The 27,298-nt window shown below is 44.1% G+C and overlaps 2 protein-coding genes across 2 annotated transcripts in view; one reads left to right on the top strand and one right to left on the bottom strand.

The window, feature by feature from the left end:
• LOC142384510 (aminopeptidase N-like) overlaps positions 1–18,081 on the top strand; it is a 33,482-nt gene extending 15,401 nt beyond the window's left edge. Inside the window, exons 8-23 of the mRNA XM_075470787.1 lie at positions 4,152–4,306; positions 4,381–4,494; positions 4,578–4,721; positions 6,169–6,234; positions 6,316–6,381; positions 7,319–7,491; positions 9,111–9,190; positions 9,270–9,400; positions 9,477–9,532; positions 10,978–11,125; positions 11,212–11,303; positions 14,899–15,009; positions 15,141–15,308; positions 16,082–16,222; positions 17,431–17,512; positions 17,597–18,081. Coding sequence (XP_075326902.1) covers positions 4,152–4,306; positions 4,381–4,494; positions 4,578–4,721; positions 6,169–6,234; positions 6,316–6,381; positions 7,319–7,491; positions 9,111–9,190; positions 9,270–9,400; positions 9,477–9,532; positions 10,978–11,125; positions 11,212–11,303; positions 14,899–15,009; positions 15,141–15,308; positions 16,082–16,222; positions 17,431–17,512; positions 17,597–17,761 — 1,892 coding nt within the window. The 3' untranslated portion in view covers positions 17,762–18,081. The remainder of the gene's footprint in view (positions 1–4,151; positions 4,307–4,380; positions 4,495–4,577; positions 4,722–6,168; positions 6,235–6,315; positions 6,382–7,318; positions 7,492–9,110; positions 9,191–9,269; positions 9,401–9,476; positions 9,533–10,977; positions 11,126–11,211; positions 11,304–14,898; positions 15,010–15,140; positions 15,309–16,081; positions 16,223–17,430; positions 17,513–17,596) is intronic.
• Positions 18,082–24,086: 6,005 nt separating this feature from the next.
• LOC142384508 (synaptic vesicle glycoprotein 2B-like) overlaps positions 24,087–27,298 on the bottom strand; it is a 60,915-nt gene continuing 57,703 nt past the window's right edge. Inside the window, exons 13-15 of the mRNA XM_075470785.1 lie at positions 26,942–27,142; positions 25,331–25,490; positions 24,087–24,272 (exon numbers count right to left, since the gene is read on the bottom strand). Of these exons, the coding sequence (XP_075326900.1) occupies positions 24,089–24,272; positions 25,331–25,490; positions 26,942–27,142 (545 nt within the window). The 3' untranslated portion in view covers positions 24,087–24,088. The remainder of the gene's footprint in view (positions 24,273–25,330; positions 25,491–26,941; positions 27,143–27,298) is intronic.

The raw sequence follows: 27,298 nt of genomic DNA, 5'->3' as shown, positions 1-27,298 counted from the left end.
CCAAAATTTTAAAATGTATCCTAGAGGAAACTGGTAGCCAATGAAGAGCTTTAAGAACAGGGGTTAAGTGAGTCCTTCTTGTTCAGACATGAAAACAGACTATTACAACAGTCCAAACGCGAAGACATAAATGCATGGATAATCAGCTTCAAATCATTTTGTGACACCATTTTCCTGAGTTTGGAGATTTTCCTCAGTTGAAAAAAGCAGTTTTTGGTCAGCTGTTTGCAGTGTCTTTGTCAAACACAACACCCAGGTTTCTGAGGCTCGCTTTAACAGACTGGCCCAAGTCACCCAAGTACTGGTTAATCCCTGGAATGGAGTCATCGGGGGCAATAACCAGTGTTTCTGTTTTGTCTACATTTAGCTGCAAGGTGTTGTCATTTAGCCATTGTTTTATCTCCACCAAACAGTGAACTAAGGAATTTAGCCTCTGGAGCTCAGTTGGCTTGAAAGAGCAGTAAAGCTGGATATCATCAGCAAACATGTGGTACGAAACATCAGAAAATCTCTGGATGATTTTTCCCAAAGGGATCAAATACAGCAAAAATCATACAGGACCCAATACAGCACCTTGAGGGACTCCACACAGCAGATCTGCTGACTCAGACCTTATTTGGTTAGCTGTGACACTAAAACTACGCCCGGGAAGGTACTACGAGAACCAGTGTAGAACTTACATAGATTATCGGAGGGCTGTGGGTAAAGTAAGAGCACGAGGACAACTTCGGCCATATAACTCGATCCACTTTAATGTCCGACCAAAACAAAACGTCAACTCTCACCTCTTACATATCACTCCGCCAATCTTAATAGACCCTCCAGAAAAACGCGGGCATAAATCCTTGATCTTGCGATTGAATATGCGGGTTTTTTAATGATTTTGTGCCATGAAATTGCGAGAAGTTGCGGAAACTTGCGAATTATGCAAAAAGTTGTGAATTATGCAAAGTTGCAAAATATGCTGCTACTGAATGAAAAAGAGTCATTTTAAAGACCTATGATAAACAAGCATACTGGAACCAAGTTACTTCACAGAAGGTTTTTTATTTTAACAACTTGAGCAGTTTCACAATCAGTCATAAAAAAAAACATGGCTTAAACAGAGTCACAGAAATGTAAAAGATAAAATAAATGCTACCTCGTTTCTGGTAGTCCTCGCAGTGGTTTTGGAGGTTGATGCCTCGGGGAACGTCAGCTGTCTGGCTTTGGCTTTCCTTTCCGCAGCTGCAGAAAGCATTTTCAAATGTTTCGCGCTGGTAAAGTGGCACGCCACCGACGATTTTCTTTTATGCTCCAACACACAGTTGCACGGGGGGCAGAATAGTTTCCCCCCGCTTTCGTGCAAGACATCGGGGTACGGGTTTGCCCGGTCTTTGGCAGTAATGTGCGTCGGTAGGTGAGATCGATTAGCTTTTTTCATTTTGTCTCTCGTTAATTTTGTCTTCACGCTACGGTGCTGTTTTCCTTGTGTGTGTCGCTGGCAATGACGTCGCAAGCCGCGAGTCGGATATAAATTACATCACCAGTAAATTTGGTTCATTTAGACTTTTTTTTCTCTTCCCAACTTTATGCAGAAAAGTGCGGAGATTGTGAAATCAAGCGAGTCCTGCATATTTCACGCGGAAAATGTGATTATTGCGGTGAATATGCGGCTTTAAGGAAAAATATTGACCCGCGGTAATCAGCGGTATTTTGCTGATTTTGCAATAAAATCAGCGATCGCAAAATCATGTTTTTCTGGAGGGCCTATCTTAATCATCGCTTACATTACCTGCACGTAAAGTGCGCCATATTATATAGTTACAGATGACACTTAAACAGCAGAATATAATATTTATAAATTCAAGGTAAACACAAGAAACTTGTGGTAAAGGAAAAAAAAAAGATTCCCTATACTCCCTGTATAGATCAATGTAGAAACAATCAGTTACATTATGTGGACTCAAAATAATGCAAAATTCAAAATAAGGCAATCTGCTGAATATGTATTCACACCAAAATAAATCTCCTCTTACATTAGTTTAGCGCACATTAAAGATGGAGCAGCGGCCTGTTGGGGCAGCCGGGGCTCAGCTGGTGGAGAGGCCACCTTCAGCAGTTTGATCCCCATCGTGTTCATTTGTTAAAGTGTCCTCAGTCAAGAAACTGAATCTTACAAGTTGGCCTTGCTCATCAGTCTGTGGGGTTAGAAAAAAGTTAAGAAAATTCTCTCAATGAGGCTCAGAGTCGCTGGAGTCGAACGGTTTAACAAAAGTTTGATGTTGCAGCAAGGAGACGAGTCTGCGCAACATAACTATTCACAGATATGCAGACGATACACAACTTTATGTGTCTCTGTCACCATGACGACTGAATACAAACGAAGACCAAACTGAGATCATTCTGTTTGGTAGCAAAGAGAAGAGGGTCAGCGTTGGTAAATATCTTGAGACTCGGGCCCTTACAATCTCAGAAACATCAGCAGAATTAAAGGTTTCCAGGAGAAACTCATCCATGCATTCATCTCCAGCAGACTCCATCACTGTAACGCTCTTTTAACTGGACTTCCCACAAAGAGCATTAACCATCTGCAGCTCATCCAGAACGCTGCTGCTGGAGTTTTAACCCGGACTAAAGCCCAATTCGCACGGGATAAGTATTACCTATGGACCCCCCGTAATTCGGAATAATTGCGGAGAATGTCTGAGTTCTTAGTCCTGTGCGAATGCGCCATGTCCGTGATTTGTGGGGTAATAATTCCGCCTGAATTACCTACTGTATTTCGGCGAAACACAGACGTTCTGTGGTAATTTAAGTCCCGTCTGAACGCACACCCGTGTGTTCAACCTATGTGTACAACCAGGTACAACGGGCCAAAACAGGAAGTTACGACATTACGGAATATCCGCTCATGATGTCTATGATTTCAGTAAATTACAGACTTTTGATTGTCCCGTCCGAATGTGCCACAAAAAATTACAGAGGTGCGGGGGTAGTTGCGAATTACCAGTGATCCATAGGTAATACTTATCCTGTGCGAATTGGGCTTAAGAGATCTGAACACATCACAGCAGCTTTAAAATCTTTACTCTGGCTTCCAGTCAGTCACAGAATAGATTTTAAAAGCCTGCTGATGGTTTACAATCTGTGATCTGTTCAGAGAATATAAACCCAGCAGAGCTCTGAGATCCAAGGACTCAGGTCAGCTGGTCCAGTCCAGAGTCCAGACTAAACATGGAGAAGCAGCATTTAGCTGTTATGCTGCCAACAAGTGGAACAAACTGCCAGTGGAGATTAAACTTTCACCAAATGGAGACATTTTTAAATCCAGGTTAAAAACATTTCTGTTCTCATGTGTCTATGCATGAAATATCTTTTAACTTATCTAGACTGTTGCCTGTTTTTAATCATTTCAATAATTTTATTTGTTTCTCTTTATATTCTTTTATGTATTTTAATGCTTCTTCCACTCCCTGCTGCAATGCTTTTATTTTATGTAAAGCACTTTGAATTGTTCTGGACATGAAATGTGCTATACAAATAAATTTGATTTGATTTGATTTGATATCCCAAGGCTGTCTGAGTTCTAAAAATGATACTTCACCATTTATGCTTTCTACTACAAAATCATTAGCCACACAAGATTATGAGACATTCCTGCAGTTCCCTCCTGTCACTATCTATGTTAGATGAGTACAACGTCATATAAGACTTCTTTGTTCGCAGAAGATGGAACTAGGAGGCCTCCTTCAGCACCCAAGGTTAAACTAACTCCCCCTCATCCTTCCAACAGCCTAAAACATGCTGTAATAAGAAGTGTCTGAATGTCTGTTAGTGAGAAACACGTGAAGCACTTTGTAGAGCAAAGATTAAAAAGGTGCTCTATTACTGTGAGAACCTTTTTAAAAAGGAGTCTCAGGTTGGTGCAGTAATGTAAAAGATGTGAAAAACACTTCGAAACATGTATTAGGGAACAGCTTAAAGGGACAGTTCGCCTCTTTTGACATGAAGCTGTAGGACATCCCATATCAGCAACATCATTGATGAACATGTTCTTACCCCCTGCTGCGTTCATGTCCAAAGAGACGAACTGTCCCTTTAACATTATGTACATGCACAGAAAACAGTCCGGGCTCTTAGATCTCATCTTTGGCCACTCTAACTCACAGATCAGATCGCTCTGCCAGACTTTTATTTCGGTGCGATGGAGAACTGGGGTCTGGTGACGTACAGGGAAACCAACCTTCTCTATGACCCTGAGACGTCCTCCAACAGGAACAAAGAAACAACGGCCACCATCATCGCTCATGAGCTGGCCCACATGGTGAGTTTTCCCTTTTAAATCCATCTGCTCGCTGATGAGTTGCCGAACTCAGCGGCGCCCCCTATGTGCTTCAGTGGTTCGGTAACCTGGTGACGCTGCACTGGTGGAACGAGGTCTGGCTTAACGAGGGCTTTGCTTCATACGTGTCCTACCTGGGGGCCGACCACGCCGAGCCCGACTGGAACGTGGTGAGAACTCACCCATAAGTTTGGATTCGCTCTGTGGTGTTCTCACAACCTCTGAAGACACAACTGTCTGCTGTTTGCTCCAGAAAGACTTGATCGTTCTGGACGACGTGCATAAAGTGTTTGCAGTCGATGCCTTGGTATCCTCCCATCCTCTGACCTCTGAAGAAGACAGCATCGTCCTGCCGGGACAGATCACCGAGCAGTTCGACACCATCTCCTACAGCAAGGTACACGGCAGCTCTGCCTACAAATCCAGCTCATAAGTTCCCACTTATAAAGATTTATATGAATAAACTACAGCATGATAGTTCAGTCTGTTGTTTATCTGCCTATTACATAATAAAGTAAAAGTAGTGAAGTCCCCGTGATATATAAACAATGTTCCTCAGAGAAAGACTGGAATCCTCCCCCTGGACGGTGGAGCTCCTCCCTCTGGATAATGAAGCTCCTCCCCTTGGATGGTGAAGCTCCTCCCCCCGGATGGTGGAGCTCCTCCCCCCGGATAGTGAAGCTCCTCCCCCCGGACGGTGGAGCTCCTCCCTCTGGATAATGAAGCTCCTCCCCTTGGATGGTGAAGCTCCTCCCCCCGGATGGTGAAGCTCCTCCCCCCGGATAGTAAAGCTCCTCTCCCGGATGGTGGAGCTCCTCCCCCCGGATAGTAAAGCTCCTCCCCCCGGACGGTGGAGCTCCTCCCTCTGGATAATGAAGCTCCTCCCCTTGGATGGTGGAGCTCCTCCCTCTGGATGGTGAAGCTCCCCCCCCCGGACGGTGGAGCTCCTCCCTCTGGATAATGAAGCTCCTCCCCTTGGATGGTGGAGCTCCTCCCCCCGGATGGTGAAGCTCCTCCCCCGGATGGTGGAGCTCCTCCCCCCGGATAGTGAAGCTCCTCCCCCTGGATAGTGGAGCTCCTCCCTCTGGATGGTGAAGCTCCTCCCCCCGGATGGTGGAGCTCCTCCCCCCGGATGGTGAAGCTCCTCTCCTCCGGATAGTGAAGCTCCTCCCTCTGGATGATGAAGCTCCTCCCCTTGGATGGTGGAGCTCCTCCCTCTGGATGGTGGAGCTCCTCCCCCCGGATGGTGAAGCTCCTCTCCTCCGGATAGTGAAGCTCCTCCCTCTGGATGATGAAGCTCCTCCCCTTGGATGGTGGAGCTCCTCCCTCTGGATGGTGAAGCTCCCCCCCCCGGACGGTGGAGCTCCTCCCTCTGGATGGTGAAGCTCCTCCCTCTGGATAATGAAGCTCCCCCCCCCCGGACGGTGGAGCTCCTCCCTCTGGATAATGAAGCTCCTCCCCTTGGATGGTGGAGCTCCTCCCCCTGGATGGTGAAGCTCCTCCCCCGGATGGTGGAGCTCCTCCCCCCGGATGGTGGAGCTCCTCCCCCCGGATAGTGGAGCTCCTCCCTCTGGATGGTGAAGCTCCTCCCCCGGATGGTGGAGCTCCTCCCCCCGCATAGTGAAGCTCCTCCCCCTATCTCTAAGGCACTCAGTGCTGCTCATGTTTATTCTTGAGCGGCAGAAACTACGTGAGGAACATGCTCGCTACGTCAGAGCAGTTTACCTTCCCCCTCGGGGGCATCGCCTCTTTCAGAAACAGAAGAAGATCACATGAACCACTTTTCTGAGACAGTGAACATCTTTACGTGTTTTGTTCCTAAGTTTTTCTGATGTTTTTCTCAGGGTGCCGCAGTGTTGAGGATGCTGTCCGACTTCCTGTCAGAGCCGGTCTTCAAGCAGGGACTCAGTGTACGTTTGCTTTGTACCCGCAGTTCCACAATGTGTTCCTTTAAACCTGCTTCAGATAAATCATTTTCCACCCGTCTGCAGGCTTACCTCAGCCACTTTGCCTACAGCAACACAGTTGGGAGCGACTTGTGGAAACATCTACAAATGGTGAGATTTCTGATTTTTAGTTCCTGAGATGTTGTCAGATTCTTTTATTCTTTTAGGACTTCATTACTTTTAGCAGCAGATGCAACGCAGGCCTTTCTGAAAGCCACGTAGAGACACTCAGTGGGTCTACATGGTGAGATTAATTCCATTACAGCTATAGTTGGGTAATTCTCCTTGGATATCTGGCGGTGAATGAATGGGTTCAGAGGCACAAAGCGTGTCATACCCCGGTGTGATAGGTGGCGCTGTACCCATTCCAGCTGTTGCTAATAGAGCCACTTCCTGTTGACCTCTTCACCACCAACAACAACAACAAACTCAGGCATTGGAGAAAGATGGAGAACGCAGAGCCAGATGAAGCTAAGTCCCTCTACATTTGGTCTGTGATGAGCTGCTTGTTGCACAAACTCGATGCCCAACGGAGCATTCTCCATCGCGTTGTTTGTTTCTTTCTGACGGCGACAACAACAGGAATATCGTCTCCTTTGACTTCCGGGTCACGACCCCGGGAAAACATCTGGAGCATGCGCAGAACGCAAAGTCTGATTCACCACGAGCTTCAGCGTCTACAAGCAGGTTTAGAGTGACTTTAACCCAGTTATCTCGGGCTCTGAATCCCATCCGATCCAGTTCTTAGTCAGATTAAGGTGTCTACATGCACTTAATAACTCAGGCTGATTGTAATTTAGCCAATAATCCGATCCAATTCTTAGTCAGATTAAGGTGTCTACATGAATTTAATTTAACTACATTTTATTGTAATTTAGCCAATAATCAGGCCTGACTTCCCTGCTCTTCATGCAGATGAATACACACGTCAATACAGAAAAAAGCCAAATATTTAACTGGTGGTAAAAAGCAACACATTTCCTGTTTGCTGGAAATAAGAAGAAAATACGAGAACACAAACTTACTGCTTTTCGTCTGATTTCTGCAGGCGGTGGAAGACAACAACGTTTCACTTCCTGGTCCAGTTGACTACATCATGAACCCGTGGGTGCGTCAGATGGGCTTCCCTGTGGTCGCCATAGATACGACCACAGGCACGGTTTCCCAGGAGCACTTCCTGCTGGATCCAGAGTCCAACGTCACAGTCGAATCGCCTTATGGGTACGGAGCACCACAGCACTCACTTTCAATTCAATGAATTAGATTTCACTTCTTTTATTTTTATACGGCGCCAAATCACAACAAATGGAAAAATACCTAGGGCTGGGCAACAATTAAAATGTTTAATCTAATTAATCACATGATTTCCCTGATTAATCACGATTAATCGCATTTGTACGCAGAATCCAAAAATGAATCCAAAAGTAGCGTATAGCTTTTAGCATTTAGCTTTATTTTAAATGTGCTGCCATATGAATGAAAGTGCCATAACATTTGTTGTGCAAACACACTTTTAACATCAGCATCTTTCTGTAGTTTTTATGTAGAAGCCTCGCTCCACTGTCTGTTTCCTTGAATGACTTGCTGCTATCAGTTGTGTGTTTTGCCTTTAAAGGTTGGGTAGGGGTTCTTTTTCTGGAACATTTTTTTTACATATTGCTTGAAATACTCTTCACACCCCCATTGCAACCAATTAATTAAAAGTTTTGACACAAATATGAAAAGTTTTAGTGGCCTCTAGAACGTACAATCCAGGAAAAACAGTATCCAATCATACTGAACGGTCCGTTCACAATGATTGGATACTGATGCCGTCTATCCAACTGCAATCTGCCCCTCCCTCCCCCTCCCTCCCCCTCCTCCCCCCCCGTGCGCGTACCCTGCTCCGTGAACGAATTACGCGTCCAGAAGCTTGGCAGGAAGCTAAACTAGAGCCAGCTTAGCTAGCACCTAGCATTATTAAACGTATAGTTAGCATAAACTAAATACTAAATACTAAATACGGCAACGATCGATGCTTGCTGTCAGAACAGCGCTCGTGCACCTTCGTGCTCGTGCGTGTTCATGTACTCTAGAGGCGTGCCTTCAGGGGGAAAGTGAAGAAAAGGGTTGGGACTTTTTACCGGTGTATTTTCAAAATGCAGCTTCGCTGGACTCAAAATCCAGGATCTCCTACCCTACCTTTAAGTGATATTTTAGACTGGAACTACTACGCTGAGAAGACAATTCAACTTGGCAGAGTTTACAGATGACTTTGGTTCTGTCGACTCCGCCGTCTGGAAGAACTTTAACATGAAAATGGCCGAGTAAAAGTTCCGTACCCTTCTCCATGTTTGGTGGATCCGCCGATTACTTTCTTTTCCTGTTCCACAGCAGACAGCAGCATGCTTTTACAAAATAAAAGCCTGTGAGCCACAGACTTTTACAGAATAAAAGCCTGTGAGCAGCAGACTTTTACAAAATAAAAGCCTGTGAGCAACAGACTTTTACAAAATAAAAGCCTGTGAGCAACAGACTTTTACAAAATAAAAGCCTGTGAGCAACAGACTTTTACAAAATAAAAGCCTGTGAGCGACAGACTTTTACAAAATAAAAGCCTGTGAGCTACAGACTTTTACAAAATAAAAGCCTGTGAGCAGCAGACTTTTACAGAATAAAATAAATAATAAAACCTGCATTAATGCGCGATTAAATATTTATCGGCGTTAAATAAATAACGAGTTAACTCGCCCAGCCCTAGAAGTGAGATAAAAAAATAAAGTCCAATTCACTGTAATACAAGCAAATCCAGTTAATCAGATTCCAAATGAGTCCGATTGAAAGCGTGCCGTCTCCTTCAGGTACCAGTGGGCGGTTCCTGTGCGCTGGATGAAGGACGGTGACGTGCACGAGGACGTCTGGTGGCTGACGCAGAAAGAAGGCGCGTTCTGTCCTCAGGATAAAAGTCGGGCAGGATTCACAGAGTGAGAAAGGTTTCTGATGCTGTTTTCCTGCTGCAGCTGTGAACCTGGACATGCGGAGCGGGGCGTCCTGGGTCCTGGCCAACATCAACGTCACCGGGTATTACAGGGTGACCTACGACCTGGGGAACTGGGAGCGGCTGCTGCTCCAGCTCAGCACAGAGCATCGGGTAAACTCCTCAGGCGTCTCCGGAGACGTTCTCAGGCTCCGCAGGGTGAGGAATGATGGTTTGTGTTTGGGTTCAGGTGATCCCGGTGATCAACAGAGCGCAGCTGGTGGACGACGCTTTCAACCTGGCCAGGTAGGTCATTACTCAGCTCCTAGTTTGGATGGCTCTGATCTTGTTAAAGGGACAGTTCGCCTCTTCTGACATGAAGCTGTATAACATCCCATATCAGCAGCATCATTTCTGAACATCTTCTTACCCCCTGCTGCGTCCTGTGAGCAGAGTTCCAGCCTCGTTTTGGTGTTGATGAAGGTAGTCCGGCTAGTTGGCTGGGGTTTAAAAAATAAAGCGTTTTGCTTCTCAGAACAATATGCGTTCAACAGAGTAATACATTTGCATCACAAAATGGTTCTCCAGGAAAAAGTCAGACCTCACAATCTCTTGGCCCTATTTTCTCTCCCTTCGTATCACTGCCTGCTGCCGCCTGCCGACAGCCGCGCCTGTTACGGTGTCTGCTGCTCGGTCTGCACAGCAGGCAGTTCACTCGCTTTCAGTCAGGACAGGCTGATTGAAAAGTAGCTTTCTGATCACTTTTTGTCGCTCGTGTTCAGTCAGGATGAGGTGTGAGGAGTTACTGGTGAGGTTAGCCTGTAGCCTGTAGCTGTAATCTAGCAGCAGATGCTAGCAAACAATGCTTTCTCATCAACAGTGATGGACCAAGCCGGAGATGTACACAGCGTAACTCGTAGTAATGCATGTGTACCGTTAATTACTGCGTTTAAACATTTTGGATATATTAACCTCATTAGAAATTGTACTTGTGTTTAGCTAACTCTGCTGGAACATTAGCCTTGGATAGAGTTCATCCACAGTCTGTAGCTAACTCTGCTGGAACATTAGCCTCAGATAGAGTTCATCCACAGTCTTTAGCTAACTCTGCTGGAACATTAGCCTCAGATAGAGTTCATCCACAGTCTTTAGCTAACTCTGCTGGAACATTAGCCTCAGATAGAGTTTATCCACAGTCTTTAGCTAACTCTGCTGGAACATTAGCCTCAGATAGAGTTCATCCACAGTCTGTAGCTAACTCTGCTGGAACATTAGCCTCAGATAGAGGTCATCCACAGTCTGTAGCTAACTCTGCTGGAACATTAGCCTCAGAGTTCATCCACAGTCTTTAGCTAACTCTGCTGGAACATTAGCCTCAGATAGAGTTCATCCACAGTCTGTAGCTAACTCTGCTGGAACATTAGCCTCAGATAGAGTTCATCCACAGTCTGTAGCTAACTCTGCTGGAACATTAGCCTCAGAGTTCATCCACAGTCTTTAGCTAACTCTGCTGGGACATTAGCGTCAGATAGTTTATCCACAGTCTTTAGCTAACTCTGCTGGGACATTAGCCTCAGATAGAGTTCATCCACAGTCTGTAGCTAACTCTGCTGGAACATTAGCTTCAGATAGAGACATCGCTGGCGGCATGTCAGGACGGGGTGTCAGATCGAGCTGTGGACACATTTTTTAGCCTTTTTATTGAACCTATATTCAAATCTTCAGTATTTGTTGTTGTCCCGTCTCTGCAGAGCTGAACTGGTCTCCACAACTCTCGCTCTTCGGACCACCTCCTACCTGTCGCAGGAGACCGAGTACATGCCCTGGCAGTCTGCGCTGAACAATCTGCGCTACTACGACCTCATGCTGGACCGGACGGACGTCTACGAGCCCATGCAGGTGCAGGGGCACCAACGTTTAGTCGTAAACAGGAAGCACAGTCGTTGCTCCGTTTGAACAGATAAACACGTGTCCTCTCTTCTCAGGAATACATCAGGAAGCAGGTGACCCCCCTCTTTCTGTACTTCAAGAACATGACGTCAGACTGGACCCACGTTCCTGAGAGACACACTGACCAGTGAGCGCACACCAACACCCAGTGTTTCTTTGTTTTTTTTTAATTTAAACATGTCTCATTGACAGAACAATGACATACTCAAAAGTAAACAGTTTGGCTGTGTTCGAAACCACCTACTACATACTACATACTGCATACTACATACTGCATACTGCATACTGCATACTACCATTCTACATACTGCATACTTCCATACTACATACTACATACTGCATACTACATACTGCATACTACATACTACATACTACATACTGCATACTACATACTGCATACTACATACTACATACTACATACTGCATACTACATACTACATACTGCATACTACATACTGCATACTACATACTGCATACGACATACTGCATACTACATACTACATACTACATACTACATACTGCATACTGCATACTACATACTGCATACTACATACTACATACTACATACTACATACTGCATACTACATACTGCATACTTCCATTCTACATACTGCATACTTCCATACTACATACTGCGTACTACATACTGCATACTACATACTACATACTGCATACTACATACTACATACTACATACTGCATACTACATACTGCATACTACATACTACATACTACATACTACATACTGCATACTACATACTGCATACTACATACTACATACTACATACTGCATACTACATACTACATACTGCATACTACATACTGCATACTACATACTACATACTGCATACTACATACTGCATACTGCATACTACATACTACATACTACATACCGCATACTGCATACAATGCATTTTGCTCCTGCCCGAGCCGAAATCAGCCGGCCTGAAGCCGATTACCCTTAAAGGCGGGGTAGGGGATCTTTTTCTGGAACATTTTTTTACATATTGCTTGAAATACTCTTCACACGTCCATTGCAACCAATTAATTAAAAGTTTTGACACAAATATGAAAAGTTTTAGTGGCCTCTAGAACGTACAATCTAGGAAAAACAGTATCCAATCATTGTGAACGGACCGTTCACAATGATTGGATACTGATGCCGTCTATCAAACTGCAATCTGCCTCCCCCTCCCCCTCCCTCCCCCTCCTTCCCCCTGTGCGCGTACCCTGCTCCGTGAATGAAGCTTGGCAGGAAGCTAAACTAGAGCCAGCTTGGCTAGCACCTAGCATTATTAAACGTATAGTTAGCATATACTAAATACTAAATACGGCAACGATCGATGCTTGCTGTCAGAACAGCGCTCGTGCACCTTCGTGCTCGTGCGCGTTCATGTACTCTAGAGGCGTGCCTTCGGCGGGAAAGTGAAGAAAAGGGTTGGGACTTTTTACCGGTGTATTTTCAAAATGCAGCTTCGCTGGACTCAAAATCCAGGATCTCCTACCCTACCTTTAAGCTCTAAACTTTGTAAACTTTAGCAACATTTGAAACATTTTCAGGTGAGAAAGTAGTCGTTTAGATCCCCAACGTGTTGAAAACCTGACAAAATACCGGCTATTTACAATTTTGTTCCCACGAATTCGGCGCTACTAAAGCTAGCCGCAGTGAGCTAACGCACTTCCTGTTATTTTCACAAAATAAAATACCCGTTGCCTTTTATCATAGGGAAAGCCATTACCATACAATTGGTGCTTTTGTTTTGAAAACAGGAAGTGAACCCACCCTCGTTGTAGCTAGCTTGAAACTGCCGTTTTGACAGGAAATGACGATCGGCGACGTCACGTTACGTTGCATCTTGGGTAGTTTGAGTATGAGTAGTAACCTCATGATGCATAGCCAACATTTAGGAGAATCTAGTATGCATCCGGGAACTTAAAAAAAGTTAAAGTTAGTAGGAGTAGTATGAGTAGTAGGAGAAGTATGCGGTTTCGAACACAGCCTTTGAGTTTTTTAAACTTCACATATTCACACCTCCACATATAGTAAAAATTTAAAGAAAATAAATCATTGTAGTGTGGGCTATCTCTTATAGAAAAATAAATATTGAAAGATCTTAGATGCACAAGATAAAATGAAAGAGAAGTGAGACTGTTGATGCCAGAAACGAGTACTGAAGAATCCAGCCACACACCAAATTGCATCAAAGTTTCTCTCTGATCCAATCCCCCGTCCTGAGCTGCACGAGGCGACTGTGGGGAGAAAAACTCCCTTTGAACAGGAAGAAACCTCCATCAGAACCAGAACCAGGAAGAAACCTCCATCAAAACCAGAACCAGGAACCATCTGCCTGGCCCAGCTGTTTTGTTTTGTGTTGTTTGTTGTGTTTTGTTGTTTTGTTATGTTTTGTTTTGTTTTTTGTTCTGTTTTGTTTTGTGTTGTTTGTTGTGTTTTGTTGTTTTGCTATGTTTTGTTTTGTTGTTTTGTTCTGTTTTTTGTTTTGTTTTGTTTTTTGTTCTGTTTTGTTTTGTTTTTTGTTCTGTTTTGTTTTGTGTTGTTTGTTGTGTTTTTTGTTTTGTTTTGTGTTGTTTGTTGTGTTTTGTTGTTTTGTTATGTTTTGTTTTGTTGTTTTGTTCTGTTTTTTGTTTTGTTTTGTTTTTTGTTCTGTTTTGTTTTGTTTTGTGTTGTTTTGTCCTGTTTTTGTGTTGTGTTTTGTTGTGTTGTTTTTTTTTTTTTTGTTCTGTTTTGTTTTGTTTTGTTTTTTGTTCTGTTTTGTTTTGTGTTGTTTGTTGTGTTTTTTTGTTTTGTTTTGTTTGTTGTGTTTTGTTGTTTTGTTTTGTGTTGTTTGTTGTGTTTTGTTGTTTTGTTATGTTTTGTTTTGTTGTTTTGTTCTGTTTTTTGTTTTGTTTTGTTTTTTGTTTTGTTTTGTTTTGTGTTGTTTTGTCCTGTTTTTGTGTTGTGTTTTGTTGTGTTGTTTTTTTTTTTTTTGTTCTGTTTTGTTTTGTTTTGTTTTTTGTTCTGTTTTGTTTTGTTTTTTGTTCTGTTTTGTTTTGTGTTGTTTGTTGTGTTTTTTGTTTTGTTTTGTGTTGTTTGTTGTGTTTTGTTGTTTTGTTATGTTTTGTTTTGTTGTTTTGTTCTGTTTTTTGTTTTGTTTTGTTTTTTGTTCTGTTTTGTTTTGTTTTGTGTTGTTTTGTCCTGTTTTTGTGTTGTGTTTTGTTGTGTTTTTTTTTTTTTTTTTTTGTTCTGTTTTGTTTTGTTTTGTTTTTTGTTCTGTTTTGTTTTGTGTTGTTTGTTGTGTTTTTTTGTTTTGTTTTGTGTTGTTTGTTGTGTTTTGTTGTTTTGTTATGTTTTGTTTTGTTGTTTTGTTCTGTTTTTTGTTTTGTTTTGTTTTGTTTTTTGTTTTGTTTTTTTTGTGTTGTTTGTTGTGTTTTTTTGTTTTGTTTTGTGTTGCTTTGTTCTGTTTTTGTGTTGTGTTTTGTTGTGTTTTTTGTTTTGTTTTTGTTCTGTTTTGTTTTGTGTTGTTTGTTGTCTTTTTTTTGTTTTGTGTTGCTTTGTTCTGTTTTCTTGTTGAATGTGGTGCTAAAGTAACACGTCGCTGTCGCAGACAGCTGCGTTGCATCAGTCCCTATCAGGTCCGACTCATGTGGGAATGTAAACTGAATCAGTTCCCCTGGAGAAGGGCGGTTATTAGAACGCTGTAACAGGTGTGTCTCATCACTCTGCAGGTATAACCAGATGAATGCGCTTCATACGGCCTGCAGAACTGAACTACCGGAGTGCCAGAACCTGACCACCACATGGTTCAAACAGTGGATGGACAGTCCTCAGCACAACCCGTGGGTCTTTGTGAATCATTTCCTGCTCTTCTTTATGTTTAAAATCAACGTTTATATGACTGTGCACCACCTGCATTTGACCAAAAAGTGACTAAAACCAGTCTGAGAAGTAAGTGCAGGTCTCTCCTCAGGATCCACCCCAACCTGCGCTCGGTGGTGTACTGCAGCGCTGTGGCCGCCGGCGATGAGGCCGAGTGGGAGTTCGGATGGTCGCAGTACGAGAGCGCTTCTGTGGCCAGTGAGGCCGGTAAACTCATGTCTGCTCTGGCCTGTACCAGAAACACAGAGCTGCTCAACAGGTGCGACACACAAAAAAGTTATTTCATCCTAAAAACATTTCTACTTTGGAGCTCCACCAACAAAGAACTTTGTTCTCAGCATTGATCCATTTGACCATAAGATGAATAACTCAAAGCATGAAATATATGTTCCGTTTTGCTGTGTTGGGTTGTTTGGTTCTGTTTTTTTGTTTTGTTCTGTTGTTGTGTTGTTCTGTTTAGTTTTTTTGTTGTTTTGTTTTTATGTTTTTTTTGTGTTGTTTTGTTCTATTGTTGTGTTTTTTTGTTTTGTTATGTTTTTTGTTTGTTTTTTGTTTTGTTCTGTTGTTGTGTTGTTGTGTTTTTTTTGTTTTGTTCAGTTTTTTTGTTTTGTGTTGTTTTGTTCTGTTGTTGTTTTTATGGTTTGTTCTTTTTTGTTGTTGTTTTGTTTTTATGTTTTGTTCTCTTTTTTTGTTTTGTTCTGTTTTGTTGTTGTTGTTATTTTTATGTTTTGTTCTGTTTTTTTGTTGTGTTCTGTTGTGTTTTTTTGTTTTGTTGTGTTGTTGTGTTGTTGTTTTGTTGTGTTTTGTTGTTTTTTGTTCTGTTTTTGTTTGTTGTGTTTTTTTTTGTTTTGTGTTGTTTTGTTGTGTTTTGCTGTTTGTAAGATGAATAATTCGAAGCATGAAATATTTCAGGGTTAAAACCAAAGGGCATCAGTTCCACTAAAGGAGCAGAACCAGGCTGAAGGTATTTTAAAAACCATGTTGGGTTGATTTAAGGCTGAGATTCACTTCCTGTTCCTTCTGATTCCGCAGATATCTGTCGTTCACCTTAAACTCCAGCATGATCCGTAAGCAGGACGCCACCTCCGTCATCACATCTGTGGCCGCCAACAGAGCGGGACAGAGTCTGGCCTGGGACTTTGTCAGGAACCAGTGGACATACATGTTCACACAGTGAGCATCACGCACACGCTAACACACACACACATAGCATGAGCATTACGCACACGCTAACACACACATAGCATGAGCATCACGCACACGCTAACACAAACATAACATGAGCATCATGCACATGCTAACACACACAAACAAAACATGAGCATCACGCACACGCTAACACAAACATAGCATGAGCATCACGCACACGCTAACACAAACATAACATGAGCATCATGCACACGCTAACACACACAAACATAACATGAGCATCACGCACACGCTAACACACACAAACATAACATGAGCATCACGCACACGCTAACACAAACATAACATGAGCATCATGCACATGCTAACACACACAAACAAAACATGAGCATCACGCACACGCTAACACAAACATAGCATGAGCATCACGCACACGCTAACACAAACATAACATGAGCATCATGCACACGCTAACACACACAAACATAACATGAGCATCACGCACACGCTAACACACACAAACATAACATGAGCATCACGCACACGCTAACACAAACATAGCATGAGCATTACGCACACGCTAACACACACAAACATAACATGAGCATCACGCACACGCTAACACAAACATAGCATGAGCATCACGCACACGCTAACACAAACATAACATGAGCATCATGCACACGCTAACACACACAAACATAACATGAGCATCATGCACACGCTAACACAAACATAACATGAGCATCATGCACACGCTAACACAAACATAGCATGAGCATCACGCACACGCTAACACAAACATAACATGAGCATCATGCACACGCTAACACACACAAACATAGCATGAGCATCACACACGCTAACACACACATAGCATGAGCATCACGCACACGCTAACACACACATAGCATGAGCATTATGAACACGCTAACACACACAAACAAAACATGAGCATCACGCACACGCTAACACACACAAACATAACATGAGCATCACGCGCGCTAACACAAACATAGCATGAGCATCACGCACACGCTAACACACACAAACAAAACATGAGCATCACACACGCTAACACACACATAGCATGAGCATCACGCACGCTAACACACACAAAATTCCTGAATCTCCAGAACCTGCCCACATTCTGATGTTTTCCCATCAGTTTGTACCAGTGTTGTTACACCTAAAGCTTCCAGCAGATAAAGAGTTGCTTTCCGTTTTTACAGATATGGTGTGGGCTCATTCTCCTTTGCCTCTTTGATCACCGGGGTCACAGCCAGGTTCTCCACCCCTGCTGAACTCCAGCAGGTAAGACTCTCAGATTTTCTCCCAAAGCTAACCCATAGATGTCGGGCTGCAGTCTGAGCTGTTGTTCTGCCGCTTCTTCCGCAGCTGCTGGACTTTGTGGAGGATCACAAAGCAACGGGGTTCGGTTCTGCGTCGCTGGCCGTGGACCAGGCCCTGGAGCGGACCGAAGCCAACATCAAGTGGGTGCAGCGGAACAAGCCGGAGGTTCTGGACTGGTTCAGCAGCCAGACTGCACTTCAGAGGAGCTAACAGCTGGGAGTTAAACCTCTGATGAGAACCTGAACAACACATGAAACCTGTGAAACTGGATCTGGATCAGATTAGATTCTCCGGGACTATTGGTGCCAAATACTCACAGAACCAAAGTTCAACGAGCAGGAATCCTCATGCACCAAAGAAAGAACTTGAAAAGATGGCATCTCCTTGATCATATAACCTGTTTAAAATGACATAAATTTCTAAATTGCACTTTTACCGAGTTTTTTCAGGTTGTTTTGCAGTCTAAAATGCAAAACTGGAGAAAAAACAAGAAATATCTTGGTCTGTATACAGTCTGTATTGAAATAAACATCAAAGGTAAAAGCAAGAATTTTTTTGTTTAAATTTACTTTTCATTCGTCACACATCAAATGTGAGCGCGTATCTCAACAATAAAGAAGCAATAAAGCTGCCGATCCCAGTCAGAAACGTTTCCATCTTCAGTTTCACAGCCAACAGTATGGACAAAGGATGAGGGAATAAACCGCGGTGCATGGAGAGAGCGAGTCCAACCCGTCAGTAATGTGCATCCCAGTGCTGCTCTTTCATCTTTTATTGAGTAAAAACACAGTTCAGACTCAGACCATGTTAAACATACACGTTATGCTGAAAACACAGACAGACAGACATGCAGTCATTTACACAACCAGCATCTAACCACAACCACGCGGTGCAAGAAAAAAACCGAGAGAAGAAGAATGTGTGAGTTCCACTGCAGACGCTTCAGAAACCAGAGAAACTGCCTGAATTTCATCCCATTTTCACTGATTTACTGTGAGCAGCAGGCGCTGCTGCACAAATAACGTCTGAATTTCAGAGCGGAGCTCTTCTAAATGCAATGTTACATGTCTTTATGTCAGTGTTTAATCAGCTTTTTATTGAAACGGGTCCCTGAACCTTACACACCGTCACCAGCCTGCAGTAAAACCACACAAACAGCGCACAGAACACTGGAAAAAATCTAAATCTTACCAAGTATATTTGTCTCATTGAGTATCTCATTACACTTAATATCAGACACAACTGCCTAACAAGTACCATTTCAGCCAGATATAGGGACTTGTTTGAAGACAATACATCTGGAATATCTTGTTAAGTGAAAAAGTCTTGAAAACAAATTGTTTTTAGTCGGATTTCACATGAAACAAGCTTTTTTTTTTCATTTGAAGAGGTTTTTAAGCTAATTTCAAGATCACTTTTAACTCAAAAGTCCTAAATTGTTTTTTTACTTATTTTTGGAGGGGCATTTTTTCAGTGAAGTGGGAAAGGACGGCTTCTGCCGCTGTAATCAAACTCACGGCTGACAGAGTGAATAAGAGGAAAAACACACATCAACACACTCCCAAATGAGACAGAAAAGTAGAGTTTCACTCAGATATTTTTGGTGTTTGGCAGCACTGATGAGCTTCAGTCTGCGCAGGTGGAAGAACTCATGCAGGACACACAGCACAGGACACACTTCTGAACACGGAAAGCAGCTGTTGTGAGGAGAATTCTCTGAGAAGAAGCCTCTCTGTTAGTTTGATGCGATGCAGCGTTAAAACCTGCGAGTGACACGAAGCAGCGGAAACACGCCCAGAGCTCAGGGTCGCTCAGAGGCCGAAGATCTGACACTAAAGATCCTCAGAGGCCGAAGATCTGACACTAAAGATCCTCAGAGGCCGAAGATCTGACACCAAAGATCCTCAGAGGCCGAAGACCTGACACTAAAGATCCTCAGAGGCCGAAGACCTGACACTAAAGATCCTCAGAGGTGGAAGATCTGACACTAAAGATCCTCAGAGGCCGAAGACCTGACACTAAAGATCCTCAGAGGTGGAAGATCTGACACCAAAGATCCTCAGAGGCTGAAGATCTGACACTAAAGATCCTCAGAGGCCGAAGATCTGACACCAAAGATCCTCAGAGGCAGAAGATCTGACACCAAAGATCCTCAGAGGCAGAAGATCTGACACCAAAGATCCTCAGAGGCAGAAGATCTGACACCAAAGATCCTCAGAGGCAGAAGATCTGACACCAAAGATCCTCAGAGGCCGAAGACCTGACACTAAAGATCCTCAGAGGCCGAAGACCTGACACTAAAGATCCTCAGAGGTGGAAGATCTGACACTAAAGATCCTCAGAGGCCGAAGACCTGACACTAAAGATCCTCAGAGGTGGAAGATCTGACACCAAAGATCCTCAGAGGCTGAAGATCTGACACTAAAGATCCTCAGAGGCCGAAGATCTGACACCAAAGATCCTCAGAGGCAGAAGATCTGACACCAAAGATCCTCAGAGGTGGAAGATCTGACACTAAATATCCTCAGAGGCCGAAGACCTGACACTAAAGATCCTCAGAGGTGGAAGATCTGACACTAAAGATCCTCAGAGGCCGAAGATCTGACACCAAAGATCCTCAGAGGCTGAAGATCTGACACCAAAGATCCTCAGAGGCTGAAGATCTGACACTGAAGATCCTCAGAGGTGGAAGATCTGACACTAAATATCCTCAGAGGCCGAAGACCTGACACCAAAGATCCTCAGAGGCAGAAGATCTGACACCAAAGATCCTCAGAGGTGGAAGATCTGACACCAAAGATCCTCAGAGGTGGAAGATCTGACACTAAAGATCCTCAGAGGTGGAAGATCTGACACTAAAGATCCTCAGAGGTGGAAGATCTGACACTGAAGATCCTCAGAGGTGGAAGATCTGACACCAAAGATCCTCAGAGGCTGAAGATCTGACACCAAAGATCCTCAGAGGCTGAAGATCTGACACCAAAGATCCTCAGAGGCTGAAGATCTGACACTGAAGATCCTCAGAGGTGGAAGATCTGACACTAAATATCCTCAGAGGCAGAAGATCTGACACCAAAGATCCTCAGAGGCCGAAGATCTGACACCAAAGATCCTCAGAGGCCGAAGATCTGACACCAAAGATCCTCAGAGGCCGAAGATCTGACACTAAAGATCCTCAGAGGCCGAAGATCTGACACTAAAGATCCTCAGAGGCCGAAGATCTGACACCAAAGATCCTCAGAGGCCGAAGATCTGACACCAAAGATCCTCAGAGGCGGAAGATCTGACACCAAAGATCCTCAGAGGTGGAAGATCTGACACCAAAGATCCTCAGAGGTGGAAGATCTGACACCAAAGATCCTCAGAGGTGGAAGATCTGACACTAAATATCCTCAGAGGCAGAAGATCTGACACCAAAGATCCTCAGAGGCCGAAGATCTGACACCAAAGATCCTCAGAGGCCGAAGATCTGACACTAAAGATCCTCAGAGGTGGAAGATCTGACACCAAAGATCCTCAGAGGCCGAAGATCTGACACTAAAGATCCTCAGAGGCCGAAGATCTGACACTAAAGATCCTCAGAGGCCGAAGATCTGACACCAAAGATCCTCAGAGGCCGAAGATCTGACACCAAAGATCCTCAGAGGCAGAAGATCTGACACTAAAGATCCTCAGAGGCGGAAGATCTGACACTAAAGATCCTCAGAGGCGGAAGATCTGACACTAAAGATCCTCAGAGGCTGAAGATCTGACACTGAAGATCCTCAGAGGTGGAAGATCTGACACCAAAGATCCTCAGAGGTGGAAGATCTGACACTAAAGATCCTCAGAGGCCGAAGATCTGACACCAAAGATCCTCAGAGGCTGAAGATCTGACACCAAAGATCCTCAGAGGCCGAAGATCTGACACCAAAGATCCTCAGAGGCCGAAGATCTGACACTAAAGATCCTCAGAGGCCGAAGATCTGACACCAAAGATCCTCAGAGGCCGAAGATCTGACACTAAAGATCCTCAGAGGCAGAAGATCTGACACCAAAGATCCTCAGAGGCCGAAGATCTGACACTAAAGATCCTCAGAGGCCGAAGATCTGACACCAAAGATCCTCAGAGGCCGAAGATCTGACACCAAAGATCCTCAGAGGTGGAAGATCTGACACCAAAGATCCTCAGAGGTGGAAGATCTGACACCAAAGATCTTTGAGTCTTTGAGTTTAATTTCATCAGTTTCGTGGGGAATTAATCTACGAGTGTCCTACAGGGAAGTCCCACCAGGGACTCGGTGTAACAGGAGAAGCGGCTGAACGCAGTCAGAGGCGTTCACCTCATCACACAAAGTCCCGCAGCAGCGGCTCAGACATCTTTAAAGGAGCCATGGCATGAAATTTTCACTTTTTAAGGTTGTTTAACATTAATATGAGTTCCTAGCCTGCCTGCGGTCCCCCAGTGGCTAAAAATGACGATAGACCTAAACCATGCACTGGAAATTATTCTCCGCCTTTGATAATGTGACCATGCAGATGGCCTGATCGGGAAAGCCGCCGCTTATAATGTCGAGGTTGCTTCCCCCCAGAGCCAATAAACTGCCTTTCCCCGCCCACAGCTCTTTGGCCAGCTCATTGCTCTGTACATGGATGTAAAAAATCTGTTTAGAGCTCCTGCATCAGAACCTCTAAAGAGCCAGTGGACAGATTTAGTTTTTTATGGGAAAGTGACGACAGAACCGAAGAGATTTGTGTATGTGTGCGCCAAACATTTCACCGACGAATGTTTCCAGAACTTGGGCCAACACCGAGCTGGCCTTGCCGAACGTCTGAAAATGAACCCTGGATCAGTACCAACTCTCTTTAGCCCAACTACAGACCTCGGACAAGTAAGTAATTTAATGCTCTATAATTCTGTTGCTTGCCTGTATGTACAGTATAGTTACATAGCTTGTTACCAGAAGAAAGTGTCTGTATCGTTAGCTCTGCAGCTAATAGCCTCAGGTATGCGTGTGTCATGTTAGCAAGCTCTTATTAAGATCAGGATCCGATTTATCTCTGCCAACTGGGCTGTTGGAGGTGTTTGCATGCCCATGAGATGGTTAGCTCTCTCATTTTAGACCGAAACCCCCGACTTCAAGCTTCCTGAAGAAGAATGAATCCGCAAATTCAGTGCATTTCATCAGGATAATGATTCATTCATGGTTCCAGAGTCAAAACGGTCAGTCTGTCGTTAGCTCTGCAGCTAATAGCTCGGTCACTGTCGCTAATGTAACAGTAAATAGCATGAGGTATGCGAGTGGACACCTCATTTACTGTAACGCGAGTGTTGTGTACTTATTTGTTGTTTTGATAGCCGTCCTGCTGTTGGTGTTATGGCGCGCAGATATCTGCTTTTCCCCTGATTGAAATGACTCGCGCTACGTGCATCTTTGCAAACCAGAGCAATCTTTACCCCGCCTTTCTCCTCCTAATTTGCATTTAAAGCTGCAGACCCTAAACAGCTCATTCTGAGGATCCTAAGGAAAGATCATCTTTGGGACTGGCTGTAATTCTGCACCAAGGCAGAATTTTGGGGGAAAAAACTCAGATACAGTATTAGGGGACCACTAAAGCCTATAAAAATATATAAAAGCCTCCATTTATTTTCATGCCATGGCACCTTTAAACTAAACTAACCTGGAGGCAGTTCACTCGTCTCCGACATAAAAGCTGCTGGTTTCATCTTCTTTGTGGTTCTGTGTTTTAGACAGTTTTACACCTGTTGAACAGCGTCTTATAGAGACGTGCACGGCTTGGACAGAACAGTGCACGTGACCTTTTTGGTCAAAACTTCATATGAATCCACAAGATTTGATCTTTGAACCCAAACTAAGTGACTCGGGCATCAGAAAGTGTTTGAACATCTGGAATCCTGCGGAGCTGCTGCGGCTTTGTGTGGCGCTGTGAACGCCGCTCAGAATCCAGCCCTCCAACGAGCCTCTTTCACAGCTTCAAATCAAATAAAAATCAAATTTATTTCAACACACGAGCAAATGTTTTCTAAATCTGCTGGAAGACGGTCGTTCTTCATCATGCACGGAGCTGCTGCTGCAGACAGGAAGCATGGGATGGTTGGTGTGATTTCAGCCTCCGAATGACCACCAGTGGAATGGTGGGGGGGTCCAGAGTCTCCGTGGCAACGCCAAATGATCCCAAATAATCCCAAATAACCCCCCCCCCTCAAACCTGTACAAATGAGGATGGTTCACATGAAGAAAAGAGCGCTTGATCTTTGACACGAACAGCTGGCTTGTTTCCGCTCTCGCCTTCTTCTGAGTGCAGCGTGAAGTCAGTCAAACGGCTTCTACCGTGAAGCGGAGGCGTTTCCACCGGAAACGGCCTGGCAGCGCATCAGGACCCAGCGGCGCCCCAGGACCCGGCGGCGCCCCAGGACCCCGCGGCGCCCCAGGACCCCGCGGCGCCCCAGGACCCGGCGGCGCCCCAGGACCCCGCGGCGCCTCAGGACCCGGCGGCGCCCCAGGACCCCGCGGCGCCTCAGGACCCGGCGGCGCCTCACTGGAGGATCTTCTGTCGCGTGTCAGGCAGCTTTAAGGCTACCAGGCCGCCGCACACCAGCGCGGCGAAGGCCAGCAGGATGGGGACGGCTTTGGTGACGCCCACGAAGCCGGCGAAGATGGAGCTGCCCAGGACGGCCGCCAGTTTGCACAGAGCGTTCAGCACGCCGAACGCCGTCGCCCTGAGAGAGACAACAAGAGGTCACATGACCACCTCGCTGGCCTTCAGATGGTCAGCAGGGGTTCACTTAGTTTCTCACTCACTGCTGCTACCAGCTGCTGGATCAGGGGTTCACTTAGTTTCTCACTCACTGCTGCTACCAGCTGCTGGATCAGGGGTTCACTTAGTTTCTCACTGCTGCTACCAGCTGCTGGATCAGGGGTTCACTTAGTTTCTCACTCACTGCTGCTACCAGCTGCTGGATCAGGGGTTCACTTAGTTTCTCACACCCTGCTGCTACCAGCTGCTGGATCAGGGGTTCACTTAGTTTCTCACTCACTGCTGCTACCAGCTGCTGGATCAGGGGTTCACTTAGTTTCTCACTCACTGCTGCTACCAGCTGCTGGATCAGGGGTTCACTTAGTTTCTCACTCACTGCTGCTACCAGCTGCTGGATCAGGGGTTCACTTAGTTTCTCACTCACTGCTGCTACCAGCTGCTGGATCAGGGGTTCACTTAGTTTCTCACTGCTGCTACCAGCTGCTGGATCAGGGGTTCACTTTGTTTCTCACTCACTGCTGCTACCAGCTGCTGGATCAGGGGTTCACTTAGTTTCTCACTCACTGCTGCTACCAGCTGCTGGATCAGGGGTTCACTTAGTTTCTCACTGCTGCTACCAGCTGCTGGATCAGGGGTTCACTTAGTTTCTCACTCACTGCTGCTACCAGCTGCTGGATCAGGGGTTCACTTAGTTTCTCACTCACTGCTGCTACCAGCTGCTGGATCAGGGGTTCACTTAGTTTCTCACTCACTGCTGCTACCAGCTGCTGGATCAGGGGTACACTTAGTTTCTCACTCACTGCTGCTACCAGCTGCTGGATCAGGGGTTCACTTAGTTTCTTACACATTGCTGCTACCAGCTGCTGGATCAGGGGTTCACTTAGTTTCTCACCTCTTGGAGGCGGGGTTCACTTAGTTTCTCACCTCTTGGAGGCGGGGTTCACTTAGTTTCTCACCTCTTGGAGGCGGGGTTCACTTAGTTTCTCACCTCTTGGAGGCGGGGTTCACTTAGTTTCTCACCTCTTGGAGGCGGGGTACAGCTCCACGGTCACCACCTCGATGCCGTTCCACGCCGCCGCGCTGACGCCACAGAACAGACACTGCAGAGCGATGATCGCTGATTGGCCGAAGCTCAGAAACAGGAAGACGGTGCAGCCGGCAGAGATCAGCATGGACCCGCCTGAGGAGACCAGAGAGTCTGTAACTAAACCTTTAACTAAACCTGTAACTAAACCTGTAACTAAACCTTTAACTAAACCTGTAACTAAACCTGTAATTAAACCTTTAACTAAATCTTTAACTGAACCTGTAACTAAACCTGTAACTAAACCTTTAACTAAACCTTTAACTAAACCTTTAAACCTGTGACTAAACCTTCAACTAAACCTGTAACTAAACCTTTAACTAAACCTGTAACTAAACCTTTAACTAAACCTGTAACTAAACCTTTAACTAAACCTTTAACTAAACCTGTAACTAAACCTTTAACTAACCTTTAACTAAACCTTTAACTAAACCTTTAACTAAATCTTTAACTAAACCTGTAACTAAACCTGTAACTAAACCTTTAACTAAATCTTTAACTAAACCTGTAACTAAACCTTTAACTAAATCTTTAACTAAACCTGTAACTAAACCTGTAACTAAACCTGTAACTAAACCTTTAACTAAATCTTTAACTAAACCTGTAACTAAACCTGTAACTAAACCTGTAACTAAACCTGTAACTAAACCTTTAACTAAACCTGTAACTAAACCTTTAACTAAACCTGTAATTAAACCTTTTACTAAACCTGTAACTAAACCTTTTACTAAACCTTTAACTAAACCTTTTACTAAACCTTTAACTAAACCTTTAACTAAACCTTTAACTAAATATTTAACTAAACCTTTAACTAAATATTTAACTAAACCTTTAACTAAATCTTTAACTAAACCTGTAACTAAACCTGTAACTAAACCTGTAACTAAACCTTTAACTAAATCTTTAACTAAACCTGTAACTAAACCTGTAACTAAACCTGTAACTAAACCTTTAACTAAATCTTTAACTAAACCTGTAACTAAACCTGTAACTAAACCTGTAACTAAACCTTTAACTAAATCTTTAACTAAACCTGTAACTAAACCTGTAACTAAACCTGTAACTAAACCTTTAACTAAATCTTTAACTAAACCTGTAACTAAACCTGTAACTAAACCTTTAACTAAATCTTGTTTCCGCTCTCACTAAACCTGTAACTAAACCTTTAACTAAACCTGTAATTAAACCTTTTACTAAACCTGTAACTAAACCTTTTACTAAACCTTTTACTAAACCTTTAACTAAACCTTTAACTAAATATTTAACTAAACCTTTAACTAAATATTTAACTAAACCTGTAACTAAACCTGTAACTAAACCTGTAACTAAACCTTTAACTAAACCTTTTACTAAACCTTTAACTAAACCTTTAACTAAATATTTAACTAAACCTGTAACTAAACCTTTAACTAAACCTGTAACTAAACCTTTAACTAAATATTTAACTAAACCTGTAACTAAACCTTTAACTAAATCTTTAACTAAATCTTTAACTAAACCTTTAACTAATCCTAAACAGGTTTAGGTGCAGCACTCCCAGGCCTCACCTATGATCTTGACCCTGCCGATCTTCTCCATGAAGAGCGCCGAGATGATGTTGCCTGGCAACACGGCCAGACTGCCCAGGAAGCTGACCAGGTAGATGAGCACGTCGTTCTCCTCCAGCGCGTCCAGATGGCAGCCATGTTTGGTGTGCTCAAAGGTGGCGTTCTCCATCCTGCAGTCGATGAACTTCTCCTCCCAGAGGTCTGCGAAGAGCAGGAGGAGATTCAGAGGGAGTGCCCCAGGGCTGCGTAACGGGCCCATTACCGATGAGGTTTATGACCTCGCTATCAGAGTAATTCAACTTTGTTTCGTGTTTTCTTTCCTTTTTTGATGGCTGAGTTCCAAAAAATTGGAGGTAA

The sequence above is a fragment of the Odontesthes bonariensis genome, chromosome 7 (genome assembly GCF_027942865.1).
Source record: "Odontesthes bonariensis isolate fOdoBon6 chromosome 7, fOdoBon6.hap1, whole genome shotgun sequence".
In the NCBI taxonomy this organism is placed as follows: domain Eukaryota; kingdom Metazoa; phylum Chordata; class Actinopteri; order Atheriniformes; family Atherinopsidae; genus Odontesthes; species Odontesthes bonariensis.
Note: the sequence above shows the minus strand (reverse complement) of the source record. Positions and strands in the feature narration are given on the sequence as shown.